The sequence below is a fragment of the Dendrobates tinctorius genome, unplaced genomic scaffold (assembly GCF_039654945.1).
Source record: "Dendrobates tinctorius isolate UK_male_01 unplaced genomic scaffold, ASM3965494v1 ptg000012l, whole genome shotgun sequence".
Taxonomy (NCBI): domain Eukaryota; kingdom Metazoa; phylum Chordata; class Amphibia; order Anura; family Dendrobatidae; genus Dendrobates; species Dendrobates tinctorius.
Window position 1 is genome coordinate 4,752,453 of NW_027361680.1, and position 22,079 is coordinate 4,774,531.

The 22,079-nt window shown below is 47.1% G+C and overlaps 1 protein-coding gene across 13 annotated transcripts in view; it reads left to right on the top strand.

The window, feature by feature from the left end:
- ATF6 (activating transcription factor 6) overlaps positions 1–22,079 on the top strand; it is a 221,644-nt gene that overhangs the window by 147,946 nt on the left and 51,619 nt on the right. For 11 of the 13 annotated variants that reach the window (XM_073557964.1, XM_073557956.1, XM_073557965.1 and 8 more), the window contains one exon: positions 6,682–6,766. In XM_073557964.1, the coding sequence (XP_073414065.1) occupies positions 6,682–6,766 (85 nt within the window). Of the gene's footprint in view, positions 1–6,681; positions 6,767–17,290; positions 17,371–22,079 lie in introns of all 13 variants that reach the window. The other 2 variants (XR_012226426.1, XR_012226425.1) reach the window with 1 other exon arrangement.

Genomic DNA, 22,079 nt, shown 5'->3' on the forward strand with positions numbered 1-22,079 from the left:
CTCTACAATGTCAACAGGAAATTAAGAACCTTCCTCAGAAACTCAATGGAGCTATGGAGAACAACATTGGAAGTCAACTCAAGACAACTAGCATAAGTGACCATCAAATGCGGCATATACCAAAATGGTGCACTGTCCATATTGCTGTTCTGCATAGGTTTAAACCCCCTCAGTCAGATAATTACAGAGTCTGGCTTTGGATACAAGTTCAAGAGTGGAAGCACCATCAGCCACCTCCTCTACATGGACAACATCCATTCACTGATTCACCTGACAAGGAGCTACAGCGAACTGGACTGGAGAAGTGCGACCGCTTGATGATAGTGGCAAGGTAGTCAAGACTGATGGAGTGGAATTACCAGCAGGGCACATAGCAGATGTACAGACATGCTACAAGTACTTCCTGCATACCACAGGAATACGGTAACCATGATGAGGAGGCAAGGAAAGCAGCAACATCCAGATACCATGAAAGGGTAAGACAGGTCCTGAAGAGCCAGCTCAATGGGAAGAATAAAATCCATACCATCAATACATATGCCCTGCCAGTTGTCAGATACCCTGCTAACATAGTGTGCTGGTCAAAAGAAGAGATGGAAACTGCAGATGTGAAAACACCAAAGCTCCTCACAATGCATGGAAGTCTCCATCCTAAGTCTAGCACAAAAAAAAGATTGTATATCAGCAGAAAAGAGGGTGGTCAAGGCTTGATAGGTGTCCAAACCACCATCACGGATGAAATAAGGAGTATCCAGAAATACATGAGAAAAATTGCATCAAAAGATGAGATGCTGAGAGAAAGCTGCTATTGCGCTGGCAGTGCCATATTGGATAAGGAATTTTTTTTTTCTGTAGCAAAATGGCGCCTGCGCAGTAGCAGCTATGAGATCACCTCTATAAACACCGATGGCTGCTACTGCGCAGGAGCAATTTTGAAATGGATATTTTTTTTAAATATCAGGATCACCTCAACCATAATAATTATATATAGAGTAAACATGCGATTATGCTGCAGTGCAGGTGCCAAGGCTGGTGCCTGCAGAAGGTTTTTTTCTAAAATATACCGTATGAACTCGAGTATAAGCTGACCTGAGTATAAGCCGAGGCACCTAATTTTGCCACAAAAAACCTGGGAAAACTTATTGACTCAAGTATAAGCCTAGGGTGGGAAATGCAGCAGCTACTGGTAAATTTCAAAAATACAATATACGCCCCATATAATGCTCCATAAAGTTCACGATGGGCCCGATAAGATGCTCCATAGAAAAATATGCCCCATATAATGCTGCACAAAGGTTTATTATGGCCCCATAAGATGCTTCATAGAAAAATATGCCCCATATAATGCTGCTGTGATTAAAAAAAAAAAAAAAAAATACCCACTCGCCTCTCGTCGCTCACCGCTGCTCCTCAGCGTCGCCGGCTCTCTGCAATCACTCTTCAGGCAGAGGGCGTGCACTAACCGCGTCATTGCGCCGTCTGACCTCAACGTCACAGCCAGAGGACCCAGAAGACACAGCGCGGCTGTGGAATGGGGACTGGTGAATATCGCATGGCTTACCCTCCCCCAGTCCTACTTGCCCTCCTGGCGCTGCTACATCTCAGTCCGGGGCGGGCGCCATCATCTCTCTTCCTGTCTTCCTTCCAGTGCTGAGTGGTCACGTGGTACCGCTCATTAAAGTAATGAATATGTGCTCCACGCCTATGGAAGTGGAGACGCGTGCATATTTATTACTTGAATGAGCGGTACAATGTGACCGCTGAAAACAGGAAGAAGCTACCTCGCTGGGAGAACAGAGAGATGCAGGGAGGATTTGCAGCGATCGCTTGAGGAGTGGCTGAGTATGATGTGACAGCCGCCGACTCCTGCCACTCCCCCCTCTCCCGCCGACCCCCTGAGACAATGAATGACTCGTGTATAAGCCGAGAGGGGGCACTTTCAGCCTAAAAAAAAATGGGCTGAAAATCTCAGCTTATACTCTAGTGTATACGGTATATAACTTTATTTAGTATGTAAACTAGGGGCAGGTCCGTGAGGAATCAGTGACCTGTCAGCAGGCTGCGTTATGATTAGCTAATCAGAGCACCACATGAAGACCCCCCACAGGCCGCCCCTGAGCAAGAGCATATCATTAACTGAAAATAAAGATTAGCCCACATATTTCCAGGCACATATCAGCTGTTTTGAACAACTGACATGTGCCCGGAATAGCCGCGATGGATTCGCGATCCATCTCCGGCTATCAACCCTTTAAATGCCGCTGTCAAACTCTGACAGCGGCATTTAACTCGTCCTTCCTGTCACTTGATCACTAGTCACCGATTGGTTGGCATGACAACCAGAGGTCTCCTGGAGACCTCTATGGTTGTGACTGCCATATTGCTATGAGCGCCACCCAGCGATCATCTCCTCTATGTAGCAAAGCCGATTGGGTTATGGAAGCTTCTAGTCTCCCATGGAGAATATTGAAGCATGCCAAAAGTTTAAAAAGAAGAAAAACTTTTAAAAAATATGAAAAAATTTAAAAGTTCAAATCATTCCCCTTTCGCCCCATTCAGAATAAAACAATAAAAACATCAGACATACACATATTTGGTATCGCTGCGTTCAGAATCGCACGATCTATCAATGAAAAAAAAGAATTAACCAGATAGCTAAACAGCGCAGGGAGAAAAGTCAAAACGCCAGAATTGTTTTTTTTTTTTGGTCGCTGCGACATTGCATTATGATGCAATAATGGGGAATCAAAAGATCATATCTGCAACAAAATGGTAAAAATGTCAGCTCGGCACACAAAAAATAAACACTCGCCCAACTCGAGATCACGAAAAAGAGACGGTATGGGTATTGGAAAAGTTTGCAAGTTTTTTTTTTTTTTAACAAAGTTTTTTTTTTTTTTTTTTCACCACTTAGATAAAAAAGAACCTAGACATGTTTGGTGTCTATAAACTCGGAATGACCTGGAGAATTATTATGGCAGGTCAGTTTTAGCATTTAGTGAACATGCTGAAAAAAAAAAGTGTGGGATTGCACTTTGTTTCGCAATTTCACCGCACTTTGAATTTTTTTCCCATTTTCCAGTACACAATGTGAAAACCTATGGTGTCGTTCAAAAGTACAACTTGTCCCGCAAAAAAACAAGCCCTCACATGGCCGTATTGCCGGAAAAATAAACGTTATGGCTCTGGGAAGAAGTGGAGCAAAAAACAAAAACGGGAAAAGCTCATGAAGGGTTTAAACAGCCACAAGATGGATTTCATCAACCAAGGTATCATTTTAATCAGTATTCTGGTGTCGTCCTGACACTTTCTGTAGGTTACACAGTACAATTTTGTGGTCAGGTTCCCTTTAAGGAACATTGCAGAAGAAATAAATTATTGAGGGATTGTCTGGAGTGTTGTGTGGATGGTGAGCTGTTCTTCTGGTTTCTTGTCCATGAGTAAATAGTTCGGCACATACTTATGGGATCTGATTAGCTCTGTTACTTCAGTGCTTGGCCAAATCATGGCAAACTGTGTGTGTGAGTCCTGGCTAGACTTGTTGTTGTAAGACTGTCATGTAAGGCCTCTCTGTACGGTCATGACATGTATGTGACTATAAGGAATAAATGGTGCTCCCCAGCTCAGTCTGATACTCGCCACCACTGAGGTACAGTTTGTGCCCAGCGCATAACCCAAATTGTCCCCCTCACCCATATGTGATAAATGGTGGCAGTATTGGTGTTCCTATGTGTAAGTCAGAAAACAAAAAGTGTACGCTCTGGTACCAGTTGCACTGTAATGAATATCACAGTCTCCAATGGTCATGTGGTCAGCCTCTGGTGAGCAAGGACCAGGCTTAATGCCACAGCATCAGGCTAGTTTCACATTTGCGCTTGGAGGCACAGCGGACGCTCGCCGTGAAGCTCCGCCCCCTGACGCGCCTCCTCCGGTCAGCTCCGCCTATGGCCGCATGCCGCCAAAACTACGCATGTGGCGGCAAAAGCATACCTGCGCACGGCCTGCGTACCCAAGGCTAAAGATAGGGTAGGCAGGCCGCATGCAGCGGCATGCGCCCATAGGCGGAGCTGACCAGAGGAGGCGCAGCAGGGGGCGGAGCTTCACGGCGAGCGTCCGCTGTGCCTCCAAATGCAAATGTGAAACTAGCCTGAGTGAATCTCCAGGGTAGCAGAGAGGAGTATATTGGCTATTTTACAACATGTACTGTTAAAAATAAAAAAAAAAATGGACTAATGATTATACAGAAGTGATCACATACAGAAGATTTGAAAAACCTATTTTATTGTAATCTGTAATCCACAGCTTGACTTTGTTACGTAAGAGTATTTATTAGAGCTTTAAAACTAGAATCGGCTTTCTGCTTCTGACACCTCCCAAAGTATTAGAGGTGAGGTCTGGGGGAATGTGCGCACACACTGGGGATGCCGCAAGATGTGGGTTCGGAACTTTTACTATATCTCCCAGCAATATTTTAAAATATTTCCTAAAAGATCTATTTTATTCCAGTGTACACATCTATCAGTCTTAATTGTCAAGCTTTCCTCTGTCCATCATTTATTGTGCACTTGTCCAATCTCGCGTTTTCTCTCCATCCCTTCTAGAGTTATCTTGTCCTCCTCTTTGATCAGGTAATGTTGTGTAATCAGGCAGGAGGTGATTGGAGACCAGGATCAGTGATCTGAGGAATAACCAAGATTCCTGTCGTCTGAAGCACAAAAAACGTAGCCGGTTATTTCCAAGAATAGTCACTTGCATTATAAGAGTATTAAAAAGCTGAGCGTTGCACTGCTCTGCTCACACAGTTATTTTATCAAATAAAAAGCGAGGAAAAACCCTATACATCTGTTATTTTCCATGGGATTTTTTTGAGTAAATGATCTAATTACCCTGTACAATAACCACATTCTGCTTGTAGAAGTGAACATCTAGTTGATGGCTCTTTTCATGGGTATAATCATGGCTGAATTAGGAACAGTAATGTTGAAAGAATGAATTACTCTTCTAGTATAAGTCACAGGTGAAGGATTATTAGCAAAAATTCCAGTACATATTTCACTTTTAAGCCGTTAATGAATATTTCATTCCTGTTTCAGTCTGCTTATCTCTGCAAGTATGTACAGTATAGTAGAACTGGGTGCTTCACAAATGGAGGTAAACAAAAAGGAGCATAAAATATAAAACTTGTAAGAGATTGGCAGACAAAAGAAAAGGCTACACAAAGTGGAGTAATGTAATGAAGTTAGATCTTATTCTGGCCTTACAGCCTAATGGCAGAGGGGAAACCAGATCTAGGCATGTTGGATTTCAACATGTCTAATCCTTCGTTGCTGTGATAAATAGGAGACCTTTTACAGTCTGAACATCTCACAATTGTCTACGTGTTTAATGGCATGTCCGGAAATCGATTTGCACACCTAGTTCATACTAAAATATATAACACCACATATAAGAAACATACCCCGTGAACTTTGTATGTGTATCCATATATATTACAGATAGAATATACTCCATTGGAAGGTGACCAAAGAATTTGAGTATGTGAAAATATAATGGGAGAAGTAACTTTAAGCCTAAACCCTTAAAGGGATGGACCAGGACTTAATGTTTTGACCCATAGATAACCCCTTTAAATAACTCAATAACCACTTGGACACCAACACCCTAAGAACAAAATAATGGGCAAAAAGCATATTACCAAAGCCACTCAAAGTGTGTTTTGCAAGAGGTGCTTGTAGTTCCCATACATATTGACTGAAAGTCACCGAGACTGGCCAACCATTTGGGGTGTATGGCGCCTCGACTCTACCACAAAAGTTGAGAAGGTTCAGGTAGTTGGAGTTTCAGCACTCTAGGTTTTTGTTTTCTGGGGAAATTACTACTGAGCTGTCTGCAATCTTCTAAATATCATCATATGGCAGGATAAGGCTAGTTTCACACTAGCGTTTATGAGCGCAGCGACGGCCTGCGCATGGCCGCCGCTAAGCCCCGCCCCCTGCCGCGCCCCACCGGTAGCTCCGCCCACCGGCGCATGACGCTGCATGCGCCCTGCGTCCCCTATCTTTATCACAGGGGGCGCAGGCCGTGTGCAGTATGCGTTTGGCGGCGCATGCGTCCTTTTGACGGTGCGCCGACCTGCGCCAAACGCAACCTGCTGCAGTTTGGTTGCGTCGGCGCACCGTCAAAAAGGCGCATGTGCCGCCAAACGCATACTGCGCACGGCCTGCGCCCCCTGTGATAGAGATAGGGGACGCAGGGCGCATGCAGCGTCATGCGCCGGTGGGCGGAGCTACCGGCGGGGCGCGGCAGGGGGCGGGGCTTAGCGGCGGCCGTGCGCAGGCTGTCGCTGCGCTCATAAACGCTAGTGTGAAACTAGCCTTACAGTGACAGGTAACTCCTGTTATATAAATCTAGAGGCAGATAGTGAAGTTTCACCATTTACATTCAGTGGTGATTACTGCACATGTATGTCCCTGCTCACAACACTAGTCTATGGAAGGTGATACATTTTATTGTTCATACAAGGCATATCTGGAAGTATTTTCACTTCTCCCAAGGCTTCCAGCATCCATGGAGAAAGGTTGCCTTATGGCCTGTTGTGCCTGAAAAAAATGTCCAAAGGTGTTAATATTTTAAGTTTGTTTTATAGTAATTTTATATTTTGTATTTTTGTGCATTTTGCAGGACCACTTGCTATTGCCAGCTACCAACAGAAATAAAACCAGCAGGCCAAAAATGTCAATTATTTTGCCCTCCACAAATGTTAATGGTAAGTAAGTTAAATAGCGCATATGGGAAAAATGATATTGATGTAGAGCAAGATGTTCTTTACACTGTACATGTATGTATGAATAATCTCACACAGTGTTATGAAGAAGTGTTTATACTATATAAACTTTTCCATGTTTTCTCCTTCGCCTCACTGGGGGACACAGGACTGTGGGGTGTATGCTACTGCCGCCAGGAGGCTGACACTAAGTGAATGAAAAAAGGTTAGCTCCTCCTTCGCAGTGGACACCCTCGCCTCGACTGCAGGCGAAAGCAGTTCATGCTTAGTGTCCTAGGAGGCACACACGTCTGGTATTTTTCCAGGCCCTTTTAATTTTTTTTAGTTTTTCCACGAAGATGAGACAGGGGCGACGGACCCTACTGAAAGGGTCCGATCTCCCAAAACCAACAACGGGCGAGCACGTGGAGTGTCGCCTCCACGTATCCTCTCCCGCAACGTGGGACATGATGCCGGACTCGGCCCTGACCACCCTAAAGTATTGAAACCCTAGGCTGTACAGAGGCACAGGTACGGTCCGTGTGGCCCCCACTGCACCACCAATGCAAAGACTGCGGTGGTGGAAGGTGGCGGACGGTCCCTCTCCTCGTCCCTTGGAAAGAAGATGGAGTTAGGGTGCCTGCACCGTCCTTGATTTTTTTTTTTAATGCAGCCCCCCTCCCCCCCCCAACCTGAGGATTAGCTGGAGCTTCCAGGGGTGAGGCACGTAAGGAGGTGGGCTGGGAGGCCTCCTGTAGACCCCCGGGGTCGGCATAGCGGGTGGCTCCATTTTTTCTGGCATCCCCGGGCTTCCGCTCGAGTACGGGCGCGCCATCAGGCACCCCCACAGCTGTGACGGTCGGCAGCGCCATTTCCTGCCCAGGCCTCTGCTTCTGACGGTCCCGCCCCTGTGTTCGGGCGGGCGCCGAAAACTTAGTCCCCGGCTTCTGCCGGCACTAGCGGAGGTCCCGCCCCACGCGATGCGTTACTTCCGGCGGACCTGCCCCCGGGGCCTCGGGTGGGTGTCGAAAATTTAGTCCCCAGCTTCAGCCGGCTGCAGCTCCGCCCCATGACGTCACCGGCGGGCCTGCCCACACTTTTTGAAAAAGGAGCAGCTGTTCGGCAGGCTGGAAGCCTAAGGGGATACAGGACTGGGGTAAGTGCTACCCCCGAAGGAGGAAGGCCACCCTCTGTTTTTTCCAGAGGCTAAGCATTTTTGCACCCCCTCCCCGCCCCCCTGGCAGGCATATCACCTAGCAGGGCCACCATGTCCAGAAAGGCTAAGACGCACACGTTTGTGTGCTGCATGCACTTTTTGTCGGTCCGCTTTCCCACATGCACAAAGTAAGCAAATTTGTGAAGCCTGCGATTCAGAATGTGCCCAGGAGGAGCCCTCCCCTGCGACCGAGCCCAATGTACCTAGCCCCCCGGAATGGTCTGTCGCAGTCCATGGCATCACTTACGAGAGCAGTCGAGTCCCTTTGAGCCCCAGATAGGGGCAAGGATAGCTGCTTGCTTGTCTTAGAGGGGTCCTCCACCTCACAGGAGCCTCCGGCCTGCAGGGGTCGCTCTCACACTAGGCAGACGCAGGGGAAACGAACCCATACAGCGTCTCCCGGTCCGTCCGGTGCCTCGGCATCCATGAGCTCTGCCTCTCGCGCGCCCTCGCCAGTAGTCGATATTGAGCAAAGCTCAGATTACGAGCCCCTTGACTTAGTTACTCCGGGTTACCAGGAAACCGTGTACAGCCTTATCGAGGCCGTCAACCTGACCCTGGGGACTGACAATGAATCCACCCTGGCCTCAGGGCGCAAGGTGTCATGTAAGCGGGTCAAGCGGCCTCGTAGAGTATTTGCTGCTCACCCAGAGTTTGACGACATAGTACAACGACACAGGGAACGGCCAGACAAGCGTTTCTCAGGCCAGAAAGCGCTCGAGGCAAGATACCCATTTGCCCTTGATCTCCGTAAAAGGTGGGCGGAATCCCCGACGGTAGATCCACCCATGTCGCACTTGGCCTCTAAGACCCTGTTGTCCATACCTAATGGTTCCTGTCATGATTCATGCTGGATCAGGACTGATAAAAAGCACAGGTAACCTTTTTTTCTTAAGTTGTGCTTAAGTTTGGTTTTTGCCCCTGGTGGCCATTAGGATTATTGCACTGTGGTGTCGTTTGTTCTAAGTTTGCCCCCAGTGGTGGTGAGCGTCATTGCACTCTGGTTTCTTTAGTTAAGTGCACATGATTATATTGCAGGTTTGATGGCTCTGCTATAAAAGAGCCACAAGTGTTGCAATCAGTGTGGGTGATAGTGTTCATTTCAACCATCCTTGGTGGAGGAAGGAGCTGGAGAGCGTTCCTTGCAGCACTGTCTTAGCCCTGGTGTGGAAGGAGTCATAGGGGATTTCCTTGTAGCTCTGACAGAGCTTGGTGGCAGCAATTCAGGAGGACAGCTGCATTTTGGTGGTGGACTCTGTTGCCAGGAGCATGTGCAACAGAGTAAAGCTAAGTGGTGTTTCCCTGTCTGTGTTTTTCCTTAGTGTGCATTAGTACAGTGGTGGGGCCAGTGCCTGCGCCACCCAGCTCCCTAGCAAGGGATAGGTGTAGGGTGTGCTAGGGCGACAGGTTCCTGATCGGCGCCCGGTGCGGAACCGGCATAGGGAAGGTTAGGAGCGTTAGGGACACTGACTCAGGGGAGTGTTACACAGGACACTATCACTTGCCGCGTCTTGTTGTTTTAGTTACCGGCCTGCGGGTCGCGTCACACAGGATGGGTCATCGTGACATTATCACCAGCCAATAGCTTTTTTCTGCTGAGCCATGGACCCAGTTCAGCCCTTTGCCCAAATGCTGCAGATCCTTACTAATGAGATTATGGGGCTGCGCGGAGGGTTGCTGCGGCAGCTGCGGCTGTTGGTGGGCTCTGGGGGCTTGGTTCAGGAACAGGCTCAGCCAGAACCCAAGATATCCCTCCCTGACAGATTTTCTGTATGGAGAGATCAATTCTTGGTGTTTCAACAAGCCTGTAAATTGTATTTCAGGCTGTGCTCTCGTTCATCAGGGAGTGAAGAGCAACGGGTGGGAATCATAATGTCCCTTCTTAAAGGGGATCGCCAATCCTGGACCTTCTCCCTACCGGACGATTCTCCATCATTGGTGTCCGTGGACGAGTTTTTTGCGGCTTTGGCGCTTTTGTATGAGCATCCTAATGGCGTCGCCCTGGCGGAATCCCGAATCTGTAGGTGTAAACAGGGAGCCCAGGTTTCTGAGGAGTACTGCTCAGTTTAGGAGATGGGCCACTAACACTCAGTGGAATGACCCTGCACTTAGAAGTCAGTTTGTGCAGGGTTTGTCTCCAAATTTACAGGATACTCTGGTGCAGTACGCCGCCCCCAGGTCGCTGGAGGCCGCCATGTCCCTTGCCATCCGGGTGGATAGACGCCTTAGGGAAAGACATATACAAAAAGTGCCCCCTGATGTCCTCGCTAGGGAGGAGGACCCACCAGTGCGGACGGAGGAACCCAGACAGCCCGGTGTTGTTGATTCAAAAAAGGGGGTGTCTGCGGCTCGTCGTGGTGGGGGGGTATGCTTTTCCTGTGGGAAGCCTGGCCATTTTATGAGAGCCTGCCCAGTTCATGCCAAGTCTCCAGACTAACCTATGCTAGTAGGAGGAGCTAGTTTGTATTCGGAGCTGCCTACGATTCGGGGAGTGGTGTCGGCATGTTTGTACTGTGGGCAGACTGGTCATGTCCTGAAGGCTTGCCCATTGCGCGCCAAATTATCTGTGCCATCTGAGAAGCTGCTTTCCCCTGGTCGCTTGGAGGGAGGTGACCAGGGAGTATACATTTCCTCCATTTTGCCCTCCCAAGGTACCATGTCAGCAGAGGTCTTGGCTGGCGGGGTACCTGAGGTGATACCGGTGCTTGTGGACAGCGGAGCAGGAGTCCGTCTGGTGGATGCTCGCTTTGTCCAGACTCATGATCTGAGGTGTAGGACGCTAGCCCAGCCTATAAGCGTCCAGGCCATAAACTCTGTTCCACTGAGCCAGGGGAGCTTGACCCAAGTCGTGGAGAGTATCCATCTGCATATAGGACATCATGAGGAGTCCTTGTCATGCTACGTCTTGGAGGGAATGACAGTACCTATTGTTTTAGGCCTCCCTTGGCTGAAAAGACACAACCCGATAATAGATTGGCGGGTGAGGGAAGTGGTCAACTGGGGGCACTCGTGTGAGGGCTGCTGCCTAGGAACTACTGTCTCTGCCGTCTCTCTTCAACGGACCCCTTCCTCTCCGGTGAGAGCAGCAGATGTGCTGCAGGAGAGTAGGGGCAAGGCTCAACCCTCGCCATTGGCCAACCCTGGGAGGCGCAGACCTCGTGGTGGAAGGGGTTGGAGGGTGGTGTACCCCTTGGTGAAGTGCGGGCGTATGAGTGTGATGACACAGGGGCACGCCTCTGTTGTCAATCCCAGAAAGAGTTCTCCAAATGGTGACCAACGAACGAGTGGCAATAAACGTTCAGGTCCGGACCCGTGTGTGAACGAGCGTGTATGGGTGGCCACCAAAAAACATCCAGTAGAAGCGTGTTGTGGAGTGTTACCAGCTCATACCAAACATACACATACACAACTCGTTCCCCAGGTCAGCGCTTCGGAGATGTGTGGTGCCTCCATAAACGTTGCCTATACCAGTGGGCTCGTTTGTCATCAACCTGACGTGCAGGTAGTTGCTCGGGTGAACTCTGGGTCTGGGCGTTCCCGCTGTAGGTGATTCCCTGATGAGGAGTGGTCATGAGGGTCCAGAGGCCCCTCATTAAGGGGAGGGTACTGTCATGATCCATGCTGGATCAAGACTGATAAAAAGCACAGGTAAACTTTTTTTTTTTTTCTTAAGCTGTGCTTGTTTGTTTTTTGCCCCTGGTGGCCATTACGATTATTGCACTGTGGTGTCGTTTGTTCTAAGTTTGCCCCCGGTGGTGGTGAGCGTCATTGCACTCTGGTTTCTTTAGTTAAGTGCACATGATTATATTGCAGGTTTGATGGCTCTGCTATAAAAGAGCCACAGGTGTTGCAATCAGTGTGGGTGATAGTGTTCATTTCAACCATCCTTGGTGGAGGAAGGAGCTGGAGAGCGTTCCTTGCAGCACTGTCTTAGCCCTGGTGTGGAAGGGGTCATAGGGGATTTCCTTGTAGCTCTGACAGAGCTTGGTGGCAGCGATTCAGGAGGAGAGCTGCATTCTGGTGGTGGACTCTGTTGCCAGGAGCAAGTGCAACAGAGTAAAGCTAAGTGGTGTTTCCCTGTTTGTGTTTTTCCTTAGTGTGTATTAGTACAGCGGTGGGGTCAGTGCCTGCACCACCCAGCTCCCTAGCAAGGGATAGGTGTAGGGTGTGCTAGGGCGACAGGTTTCTGATCAGCGCCCGGTGCAGAACCGGCATAGGGAACGTTAGGAGCGTTAGGGACACTGACTCAGGGGAGTGCAGGAGGTCTCCACGTCCCCTTTCCCTATCGCAGGGCCCACCGTTGTAACTGTTTCCCCGTGTCTTGTTGTTTTAGTTACCGGCCTGTGGGCCGTGCCACACAGGACAGTATCACGTGCCGCGTCTTGTTTTACTTACTGGACTGCGGGTCGCGTCACACAGGACGGGTCATCGTGACAGTTCCTCTATCAAGGATCCCACTGACCATCTCATAGAGAGCCTGGCTCGCTCAGTATTTGAGGCATCAGGTTCAGCAATCTCTCCCTCATTCGCAGCAACTTGGGTAGCCAAGGCTATGGTTTCTTGGTCAGAATCATTAAACAGAGCCTTGCAGGGTATGGACCTGCCTGCGGAGGTAGCAGAGATTGCTAATCAGATTGTGTTGGGCGCAGACTATTTGGTTAATGCATCTTTTGATGCAGCTAGCTGCGCAGCACTCGCTGCCGCAAATGCAATTTCTATTAGGAGGGCTCTGTGGTTGAGGACTTGGCGTGCAGATTCAACCTCCAAGAAGTCCTTAACTTGTTTACCTTATCAGAGCGGCCGCCTATTAGGTTAGAAGATAGACCAGCTTGTCCCTGACTGCACAGGGGGCAAGAGCAGTTTTCTCCCTCAGCAAAGGGTTAAACAGCCTTTTCGTCACCAGCTTCAGACACTGTTTCAGGCCTTTTGCAACCCCGGGTGGGCTGCAGGAACCAACCCCGCCGTTTCAGGTCGCCCCAACCAGGACAGGGATCGTCAAGTCTCATATAGAGCCACCCCATTGGGGAGAATGCGATCCCAACAGCCCAGATCAAGGGGACCTAGGTCCCAAAGATCTTCAGCCAAATGACTCGAGGCAAGTTCTGGTTTCGCCATGTCTGGCTCTCCATCGTACACGACACATGGTTAAGGGAGCTGGTATCCTCGGGGTACAAATTAGACTTTGTCAAGCACCCCCCAAGATGATTTTTTTCTCTCCTGTCCTCCCAAAATGGAAATCCGGGCACAGGCCTTGTTCAAAGCCATCGAATTGCTCCGGCAAAATGATGTTGTTATTCCCGTACCGGAAAACAAAAGATTTCAGGGTTTATATTCCAACGTGTTCATGGTCCCCAAAAAGGACGGGACTGTCAGGCCCATTCTGGACCTAAAGCTTCTGAACAGATTTGACAGGGTCAGACATTTCCGGATGGAGTCTCTCCGCTCGGTCATATCTGCCATAGGACAGGGAGAATATTTGGCCTCTATCGACATCCAAGACGCGTACCTGCACATCCCCATTTTCCCTCTACATCAGAAAATTTTATGCTTCGCTATCAACGGCCTACACTTTGAGTTCGCAGCCCTCCCCTTTGGGCTAGTTACCGCCTCCAGAATGTTCACAAAGGTCATGGAGGTCGTCATGGCCATCCTGCACTCCCGGGGCATAGTTGTCTTGCCTTTCTTAGATGACCTCTTGGTCAAGGACCCTTCATATCGAGCATGCGAGGAGAGCGTCAACATGACGCTAGATACGCTTTCCCGCTTAGGGTGGCTGGTCAACCTGAAGAAATCATCCCCTGTTTCAGCTCAGAGGATTTCCTTTTTAGGTATGATCTTCGACACCTCCCGAGAGTTGGTAATTCTTCCTCGGGACAAGGCCCTAGCTCTCTGGCAGGGAGTCCAGGTACTTCGCCAACTAGTCCCTCATACCATTCGTTTTTGCAAGAGGGTCCTAGGGAAAATGGTGGCAGCAATGGAAGCAATTCCGTTTGCCCAACTCCATCTTCACCCCCTTCAGCACGCCCTCTTGTCATCGTGTGACAAGAACCTATTGACACTCGACCACTGGTGCCGGTTGTCCACGCGGGTCAGACAGGCACTCGGGTGGTGGACAGTCGGTTCCTCCCTTCCCCCGGATCATTGGTTGGTGGTCACAACCGACGACAGTCTCCTCAGCTGGGGAGCGGTTTTTCGCCTTCACACGACCCAGGGACGGTGGTCGCCGCAGGAGGCACGCCTCCCGATCAATTTGTTAGAGATACGAGCGATCCGGCTGGCTCTTCAACATTTTCATCATCTTCTAGAAGGCCGCCCCGTCCGGATTCAAGCAGACAATGCCACGGCCGTGGCTTACATAAATCATCAGGGGGCACCCACAGCAGGGCAGCAATACACGAGGTGGGGCACATCCTTCACTGGGCCGAGAGAAACCACTCGGTGATATCGGCAGTCCACATCCCGGGTGTAGAGAACTGGGCGGCAGACTTCCTCAGCTGGCAGGGTCTTGCGTTCGGGGAATGGTCACTACACCCTGAGGTCTTCCGGCAAATTTGCCAACGTTGGGGAATGCCAGATGTGGACCTGATGGCCTCCAGAGTGAACGCCAAGGTGCCCGCATTTGTCGCTCGCTCCCTGGACCCGCAGGCAATCGCCGTGGATGTGTTCGGTCTGCCATGGAACCAGTTTCGCCTCCCATACCTATTTCCTCTGCTGCCACTACTTCCGAGGGTCATCAAGAAGATCAAGGCAGAAGGGGTTTCAGTGATTCTGCTGGCCCCAGATTGGCCTCGTCGGGCGTGGTATGTAGACCTGGTACAGCTGCTCACCGACGTTCCCTGGCGACTGCCAGAGCGTCCAAACCTACTTTCCCAGGGCCCGATCTACCACCCGAAGTCAGGGGCCCTGTGTTTGACGGCTTGGCCGTTGAGTCTTGGATTATGACCCAGGCTGGGTTCGAACGCAAGGTGGTTGCTACAATGGTTAGTGCCCGGAAGCCCGCCTCAGCACGCATTTATCACCACACCTGGAAGGTTTTCTTAACATGGTGTCATGAACACGGTTGTTCTCCACTGAGATTCTCTATTCCCAACATCTTGGCCTTTCTCCAGTCTGACTTAGACTCGGGTTTAGCTCCAAGTTCCCTCAGGAGACAGGTATCTGCCTTATCCGTCCTGTTCCAGCACAGGATTTCTACCAATCTGCAGGTAAAGACCTTCATTCAGGGGGTCTCACACTTAGTACCCCCCTATAGGACCCCTCTGGACGCCTGGGACCTTAACCTGGTCCTAGGTGTTCTCCAGGAAGCTCCATTCGAACCACTACAGGATGTCTTTGACATACCTTTCCTAGAAGATCGTGTTCCTCATGATAACATCAATCAGGCGGGTCTCGGAGCTGGCAGCTCTAGCTTGCCGAGTTCCGTTCCTGATATTTCACAGGGATAAGGTGGTTCTCAGGCCAGCTCCCCCTTTTCTGCTGAAGGTCGTTTCCTCATTTCACATTAATGAGGACATTGTCTTGCCCTCCTTTTGCCCGGCACCAGTACACTGTGTGGAAAAGGCTCTTCATATGTTGGATCTGGTGAGAGCACTCAGGAGGTATGTGTCACGGACGGCATCCTTTCGTCAGACAGACATGCTGTTCATGCTCCCCAAGGGTCGCAGGAAGGGACTTGCTCCCTCAAGATCGACCATAACCAGGTGGATTCGGCTGACGATTCAGGAATCCTACCGCATCAGAGGCGCAGCTGTTCCAGCAGGGATCAGTGTGCACACAATTCGAGCAGTGGACGCCTCTTGGGCTCTTCGGCACCAGGCATCGGCGGAGCAGGTATGCAAGGCAGCAACCTGGGCCAGCCTGCACACATTCTCCAAACATTACAATGTCCATACTCAGGCTTCAGCAGATGCAATAATACACATAGGGGTAAAAAGAATTCACTAATTATCCCCAAAAGAAGCGAACCAGCAAACCATATATATAAAAAATAATATACCAATTTTTATAAAAATTGCAGACTACATAATACCTTACTCATAGCATACCCCAACGGGGAAAAATGCACAGACCATAAACACAGACAAATAATCCTTCTATAAATAATCATAATATCCCTGCACAATTAATGGAATAAGACAAAAAACCGATATTATAACAATCCTAAAAAGGAAGCAATCTAACCTTGCCGTTATAAGGCTCCCGGAAGAAGCTAGAGGGCGAAATGCGCGTCGGGGCGCTGGGATCTCTGCACAGGATTATCTACGCCTGTATAATTTGGTCTAAGGTAATTATCAGTTTGATAGCTTTTCTACCTTGTCATTTAATGTGTTACAGGTTTATTTTAGCCTATGTTGTATTGGCGCTTTATGACAGCGGGGTTAGATTATTTCTCCCCGACTATGTCGATATGACGGCTTTATATGGTACCGGCATTGTGTCTCATCTCTGTAATTATATAAGGTTTTTTTTTTACCCTGAATTTTTATACATAGAGTGAGACTTATGATTGTACACTATATGCCTTAGTGGCGCCTTATAACGGCAAGGTTAGATTGCTTCCTTTTTAGGATTGTTATAATATCGTTTTTTTGTCTTATTCCATTAATTGTGCAGGGATATTATGATTATTTATAGAAGGATTATTTGTCCGTGTTTATGGTCTGTGCATTTTTCCCCGATGGGGTATGCTATTAGTAAGGTATTATGTAGTCTGCAATTTTTATAAAAATTGGAATATTTTTGATATTCAATAAAATAATATTTTTTATATATGTGGTTTGCTGGTTCGCTTCTTTTGGGGATAATTAGTGAATTCTTTTTACCCCTATGTGTATTATTGTGTTTGAAGTGCCAAAATTAGTCTTAAGGACATTCTAGTGTCTTCAGCAGATGCAAGCCTGGGTAGAAGGATTCTCCAAGCAGCAGTGGCGCACCTTTAGACGGGAGGTGCGTGTAGCTTGGACCGGTGGGTCGACTTCCCACCCAGGGACTGCTTTAGGATGTCCCACATTCCTGTGTTCCCCAATGAGGCGAAGGAGCATGGATTTTTGTGATACTCACCATAAAATCCTTTTCTCTGAGACACTCATTGGGGGACACAGCACCCACCCTGTTAGCCAATTGGCTCTTTTTGTCTATTAATATGTATTCATGATACTAGGTGGGTTTTCTAGACATGTTGTTACCTGCATTAAGGTTGATTTTGTCTTTTTGTGATCTCCTACTGCTTTTGCACCAAACTGGTTTCGCCTGCAATCGAGGCGAGGGTGTATACTGCGGAGGAGAAGCTAACCTTTTTTTCATTCACTTAGTGTCAGTCACCTGGCGGCAGTAGCATACACCCCACAGTCCTGTGTCCCCCAATGAGCGTCTCGGAGAAAAGGATTTTACGGTGAGTATCATAAAAATCTGTTGTTTTTTTTTTGCACTCACAAACAAATGTGTTTTATTGGGATTTTGTTGATATACCAAAACAAGTTTTTGTGAAGTGTAAAGGAAATGATACAGTGGTTTTCTAGTTAAAAATATAAATCTGAAAATTGTGGCGTACGCTTGTGTTCAGCCCCCTGTAGTCTGATATCCTGGATATCCTGAGTGACCAATTGCCTTCAGAAGTCACAAGGGATCAAACAGCATGATGAAAACAGAGGAACATTCAAGATAGGTCACAGATATAGTTGAAGAATAAAACAGCTTTAGGTTATTTTAATAAAAAAAGGCTAATCTCTAAACATACCTACAAATCAACCCAAACAATGAGGTATAAAGGCAAAAACTGAAATTAGATAAACAACCCAAAGCACCAGCAGTATAAATTGCCAATAAAAACAATCAAATTTTATTAAACAATTAAGCAAGAATAAAAGGTAACTGCTAACCAAGCAGGGACAGCATAGCATGAGGTACAAAAGTGATAACGTGCATGAGATTCCTTATTTAAAAAAAGGCAGTGGTATAGGTACAAGTACCAAGAGATAAAATGTTCCCAGTTGTCCACCTCCTGACGAATAAGCGAAATGTGCATTGGGGCAGCGGGGACGCCATACACACAAGTATCATACTCATGTAAGTGCTTTTTGAGATCTTTCTTGCTTAACATGTAGCACAACTGGGAACATTGTATCCCATGTGTGTGTGTGTGTGTGTATGTGTATGTATATATATATATATATATATATATATATATATATATATATATATACATACATACATACACTCACTGGCCACTTTATTAGGTACACCTGTCCAACTGTGTGTTAAGACTTAATTTCTAATCAGCCAATCACATGGCGGCAACTCAGTGCATTTAGGCATGTAGACATGGTCAAGACAATCTCCTGCAGTTCAAACCGAGCATCAGTATGGGGAAGAAAGGTGATTTGAGTGCCTTTGAACGTGGCATGATTGTTGGTGCCAGAAGGGCTGGTCTGAGTATTTCAGAAACTGCTGATCTACTGGGATTTTCACGCACAACCATCTCTAGGGTTTACAGAGAATGGTCCGAAAAAGAAAAAAAATCCAGTGAGCGGCAGTTCTGTGGGCGGAAATGCCTTGTTGATGCCAGAGGTCAGAGGAGAATGGGCATACTGGTTCGAGCTGATAGAAAGGCAACAGTGACTCAAATTGCCACCCGTTACAACCAAGGTAGGCAGAAGAGCATCTCTGAACGCACAGTGCGTCGAACTTTGAGGCAGATGGGCTACAGCAGCAGAAGACCACACTGGGTACCACTCCTCTCAGCTAAGAACAGGAAACTGAGGCTACAATTTGCACAAGCTCATCGAAATTGGACAGTAGAAGATTGGAAAAACGTTGCCTGGTCTGATGAGTCTCGATTTCTGCTGCGACATTCGGATGGTAGGGTCAGAATTTGTCGTAAACAACATGAAAGCATGGATCCATCCTGCCTTGTATCAACGGTTCAGGCTGGTGGTGGTGGTGTCATGGTGTGGGGAATTTTTTCTTGGCACTCTTTGGGCCCCTTGGTACCAATTGAGCATCGTTGCAACGCCACAGCCTACCTGAATATTGTTGCTGACCATGTCCATCCCTTTATGACCACAATGTACCCAACATCTGATGGCTACTTTCAGCAGGATAATGCGCCATGTCATAAAGCTCGAATCATCTCAGATTGGTTTCTTGACCATGACAATGAGTTCACTGTACTCAAATGGCCTCCTCAGTCACCAGATCTCAATCCAATAGAGCATCTTTGGGATGTGGTGGAACGGGAGATTCGCATCAGGGATGTGCAGCCGACAAATCTGCGCCAACTGTGTGATGCCATCATGTCAATATGGTCCAAAATCTCTGAGGAATGCTTCCAGCACCTTGTTGAATCTCTGCCACGAAGAATTGAGGCAGTTCTGAAGGCAAAAGGGGGTCCAACCCGTTACTAGCATGGTGTACCTAATAAAGTGGCCAGTGAGTGTATATATGTCATCTCAGTTGAAAAGAGCAGTACATACGAAATAGCATATATAGATTAGTGTTGTCGGCATCACATCCCCAGGTCATGGCAATTGTTCTTCCAGCCCACAATAATTTTTAGGCTTGCAGTTAAATGCCATCTGTTGACAAATTGGTGTTTCCTAGTTTCTCTGATCACTGTATGTTTACATGGGGCAATGATTGTACGTTTAGAAGTTCAGTCCCATTCAGCGGATCAATGTCCTTTGTAAAAGTCTTTTTGCTGCTTTCTACAGATTTGTACAGAAGCCTTTTTAATGCAAAAATCTACTAGAAAGTTATTGAATGCAGGTTGTAAATGTTCTTTTAGTCAAGTTGCAACATGCATACACTTGTAGTTGTTGTTCACATTTATCTTAATGGTACTTTACTGCTCCACCAGACGTGGATAAACTGATTTGGCATTACTAGCCTCGAAACAAAGAGAGGTCATGGGAGTTTAATGAGACCCACAACCCCTTCATTCTGCCGCTTTCTAAGGTTTCAGTCATTGATCTCCACTAATATTGATGGCCTTTCCTAAAGTTTGGCCATCAATTACTAATCCCCTAAATACGTTTTAAAACTTGTTAAAGAATGGACTTTCCCTGCCAGACCTAGGCAAAGCGTGGCTCTTTGGTTGTCACTGTCCTCTGGCTGGACAGGAACAGCCAAAAGACTGGATTCAGTGGCATACCACACCACGCACCGATCTTCTGCCTAGTTTCACAATTTCACTTGCATCTTCATCCTATAGATACAGATACCGCTGAATACGATGATAGAACAGGGTAGGCCTCTGGCTCGCTTTAATGTAAAAATATCTGACAAAACTTCTTAGAAGTCATAAAAGATTCATAAAGTATGACTGACAGACTTATAGCTGGTGGGCTGTGTACATATATGTTAATGGGATGTTATTTTGAAGGTGTTTAATTATATATTTAGTTAAACATATACTAAAACCAGTCTAAAATCTGTTCTAAATCAGTCTCTAAAGCTGTCATTAAAAAAGCCTGTTATAACATCTTTTAAATCTATTATAACAAATGCATCAACCCGCTCTAGCCCCTAAATACAGGCCACCCTGCAGTATCTCTCCTCTCAGCCCACTGTATACAGCCCACATTGCAGTATTTTCTTCTGTCAGCCACCCCTCCTTATCCAGCCCACAGTGTAGTATTTTTGTCCTCTCCCCTTCGTGTAAACGGCCTATCGTGCAGCATGCCTCTCCTCTCAGCCTACTGTATACTGTTACCCCTCCGTATCCAGCCCATAGTGTAGTATTTCTGGGCTCTCAGCCACCTGTAAACAGCCTATCCAGCAATATGTTACCAGCACACCACTGCTTTCTGGTATGAACTCTGCACTGTAATGAAGGAGACTCTGCCCCTTTCAATACTTTATTCTTCACTGGAGAAGCTCTTTTCCATACATCTTCATTTCTGTACTTTAATTTCAAATGATTTTTATTGAGATTTTTATAATGCATGAGCATTAAATTGTAAAACATACTCCCTCGCAGGGGAATTTTAACTTGTCATAAGATACACAGAAGTTATGGAGGGGAAGACAAGACAATTACAACAAGAGGGTAACACAATAGGAAAAATCAACATTGAATCCCCAGTGTACATTATAACAACATTAATATTCTTTTGATAGCGTGATATTACTGATTCTTTCAAACCAATTACATCTGTATCACCAACCCTAAGCAAAGATATGAGTATGTGCTGCACATCTGGTTCCAGAACTCGAATCCCCATCCCCATAGACCGGACTTATTATGGTGATATGTGCAAAATCTGGTTGTTGTATATTTGATTCCACCTCCATCCATGGTCCCCAAATCTTGAAAAAGTGATCCCACTTGTCGTTTCTGTTGGCTTCGATGCATTCACAAAACATATTATTATTCAACCTTTCTTTAAGAAGCAAAAGTGACAATGTTGGGGATTTCCATTTTGCTGCTATATGAATTTTGGCAGCCATGAAAATATTTCATTTCTGTACTTGAAACCAATATTTTGTGCCTAGATTTTGGTGCACTTTTATGCATTTTCTCAGTCGCACACCTTCCTCTGAGCATTGTCAAACTGTTGAGTAAAATGTGTAGACATTACCATTAACTCAGATTCAATATTTGTACACTAGTTGTTTGCTTTTAATTAAACCATGATTCAGTGTATCATGAAAACAAGACACAGTTGAAATCAAGAGTTTTTTTTAATGATTTTCAAATTTTCCATGTAATTGTCTATATTTATAGATATGTGTACTGTATAGATATACGGTTCCAGTAAGTGGTAATCCCTGTAGTATATAGCTGGAATTGCATGGAATCACACCATTCGGTAGGTGGTTTTTGCTCCGTAACTTCTGCACAGATTGAAGAGCATTCTTAGGCCGGTTTCACACGTCCTGATATTTCTGATACCTGGAAAAAACGGTACCGGAGATGACTGTGTCCGTGCGTGTAATACTTGCGGCACACGTGTGACAACAGTGTGCTGCATCAATACCACACAGATGGGAGCCAGGGAAGAAGCGCTACAGTAAGCACTGTTTTTGGGGTCTGATATTCTCAGGCTGGTAAGGGGCCATTGATATTGACCCCCCTTCCCCAGCCTAAAAATAGTAGCCCGC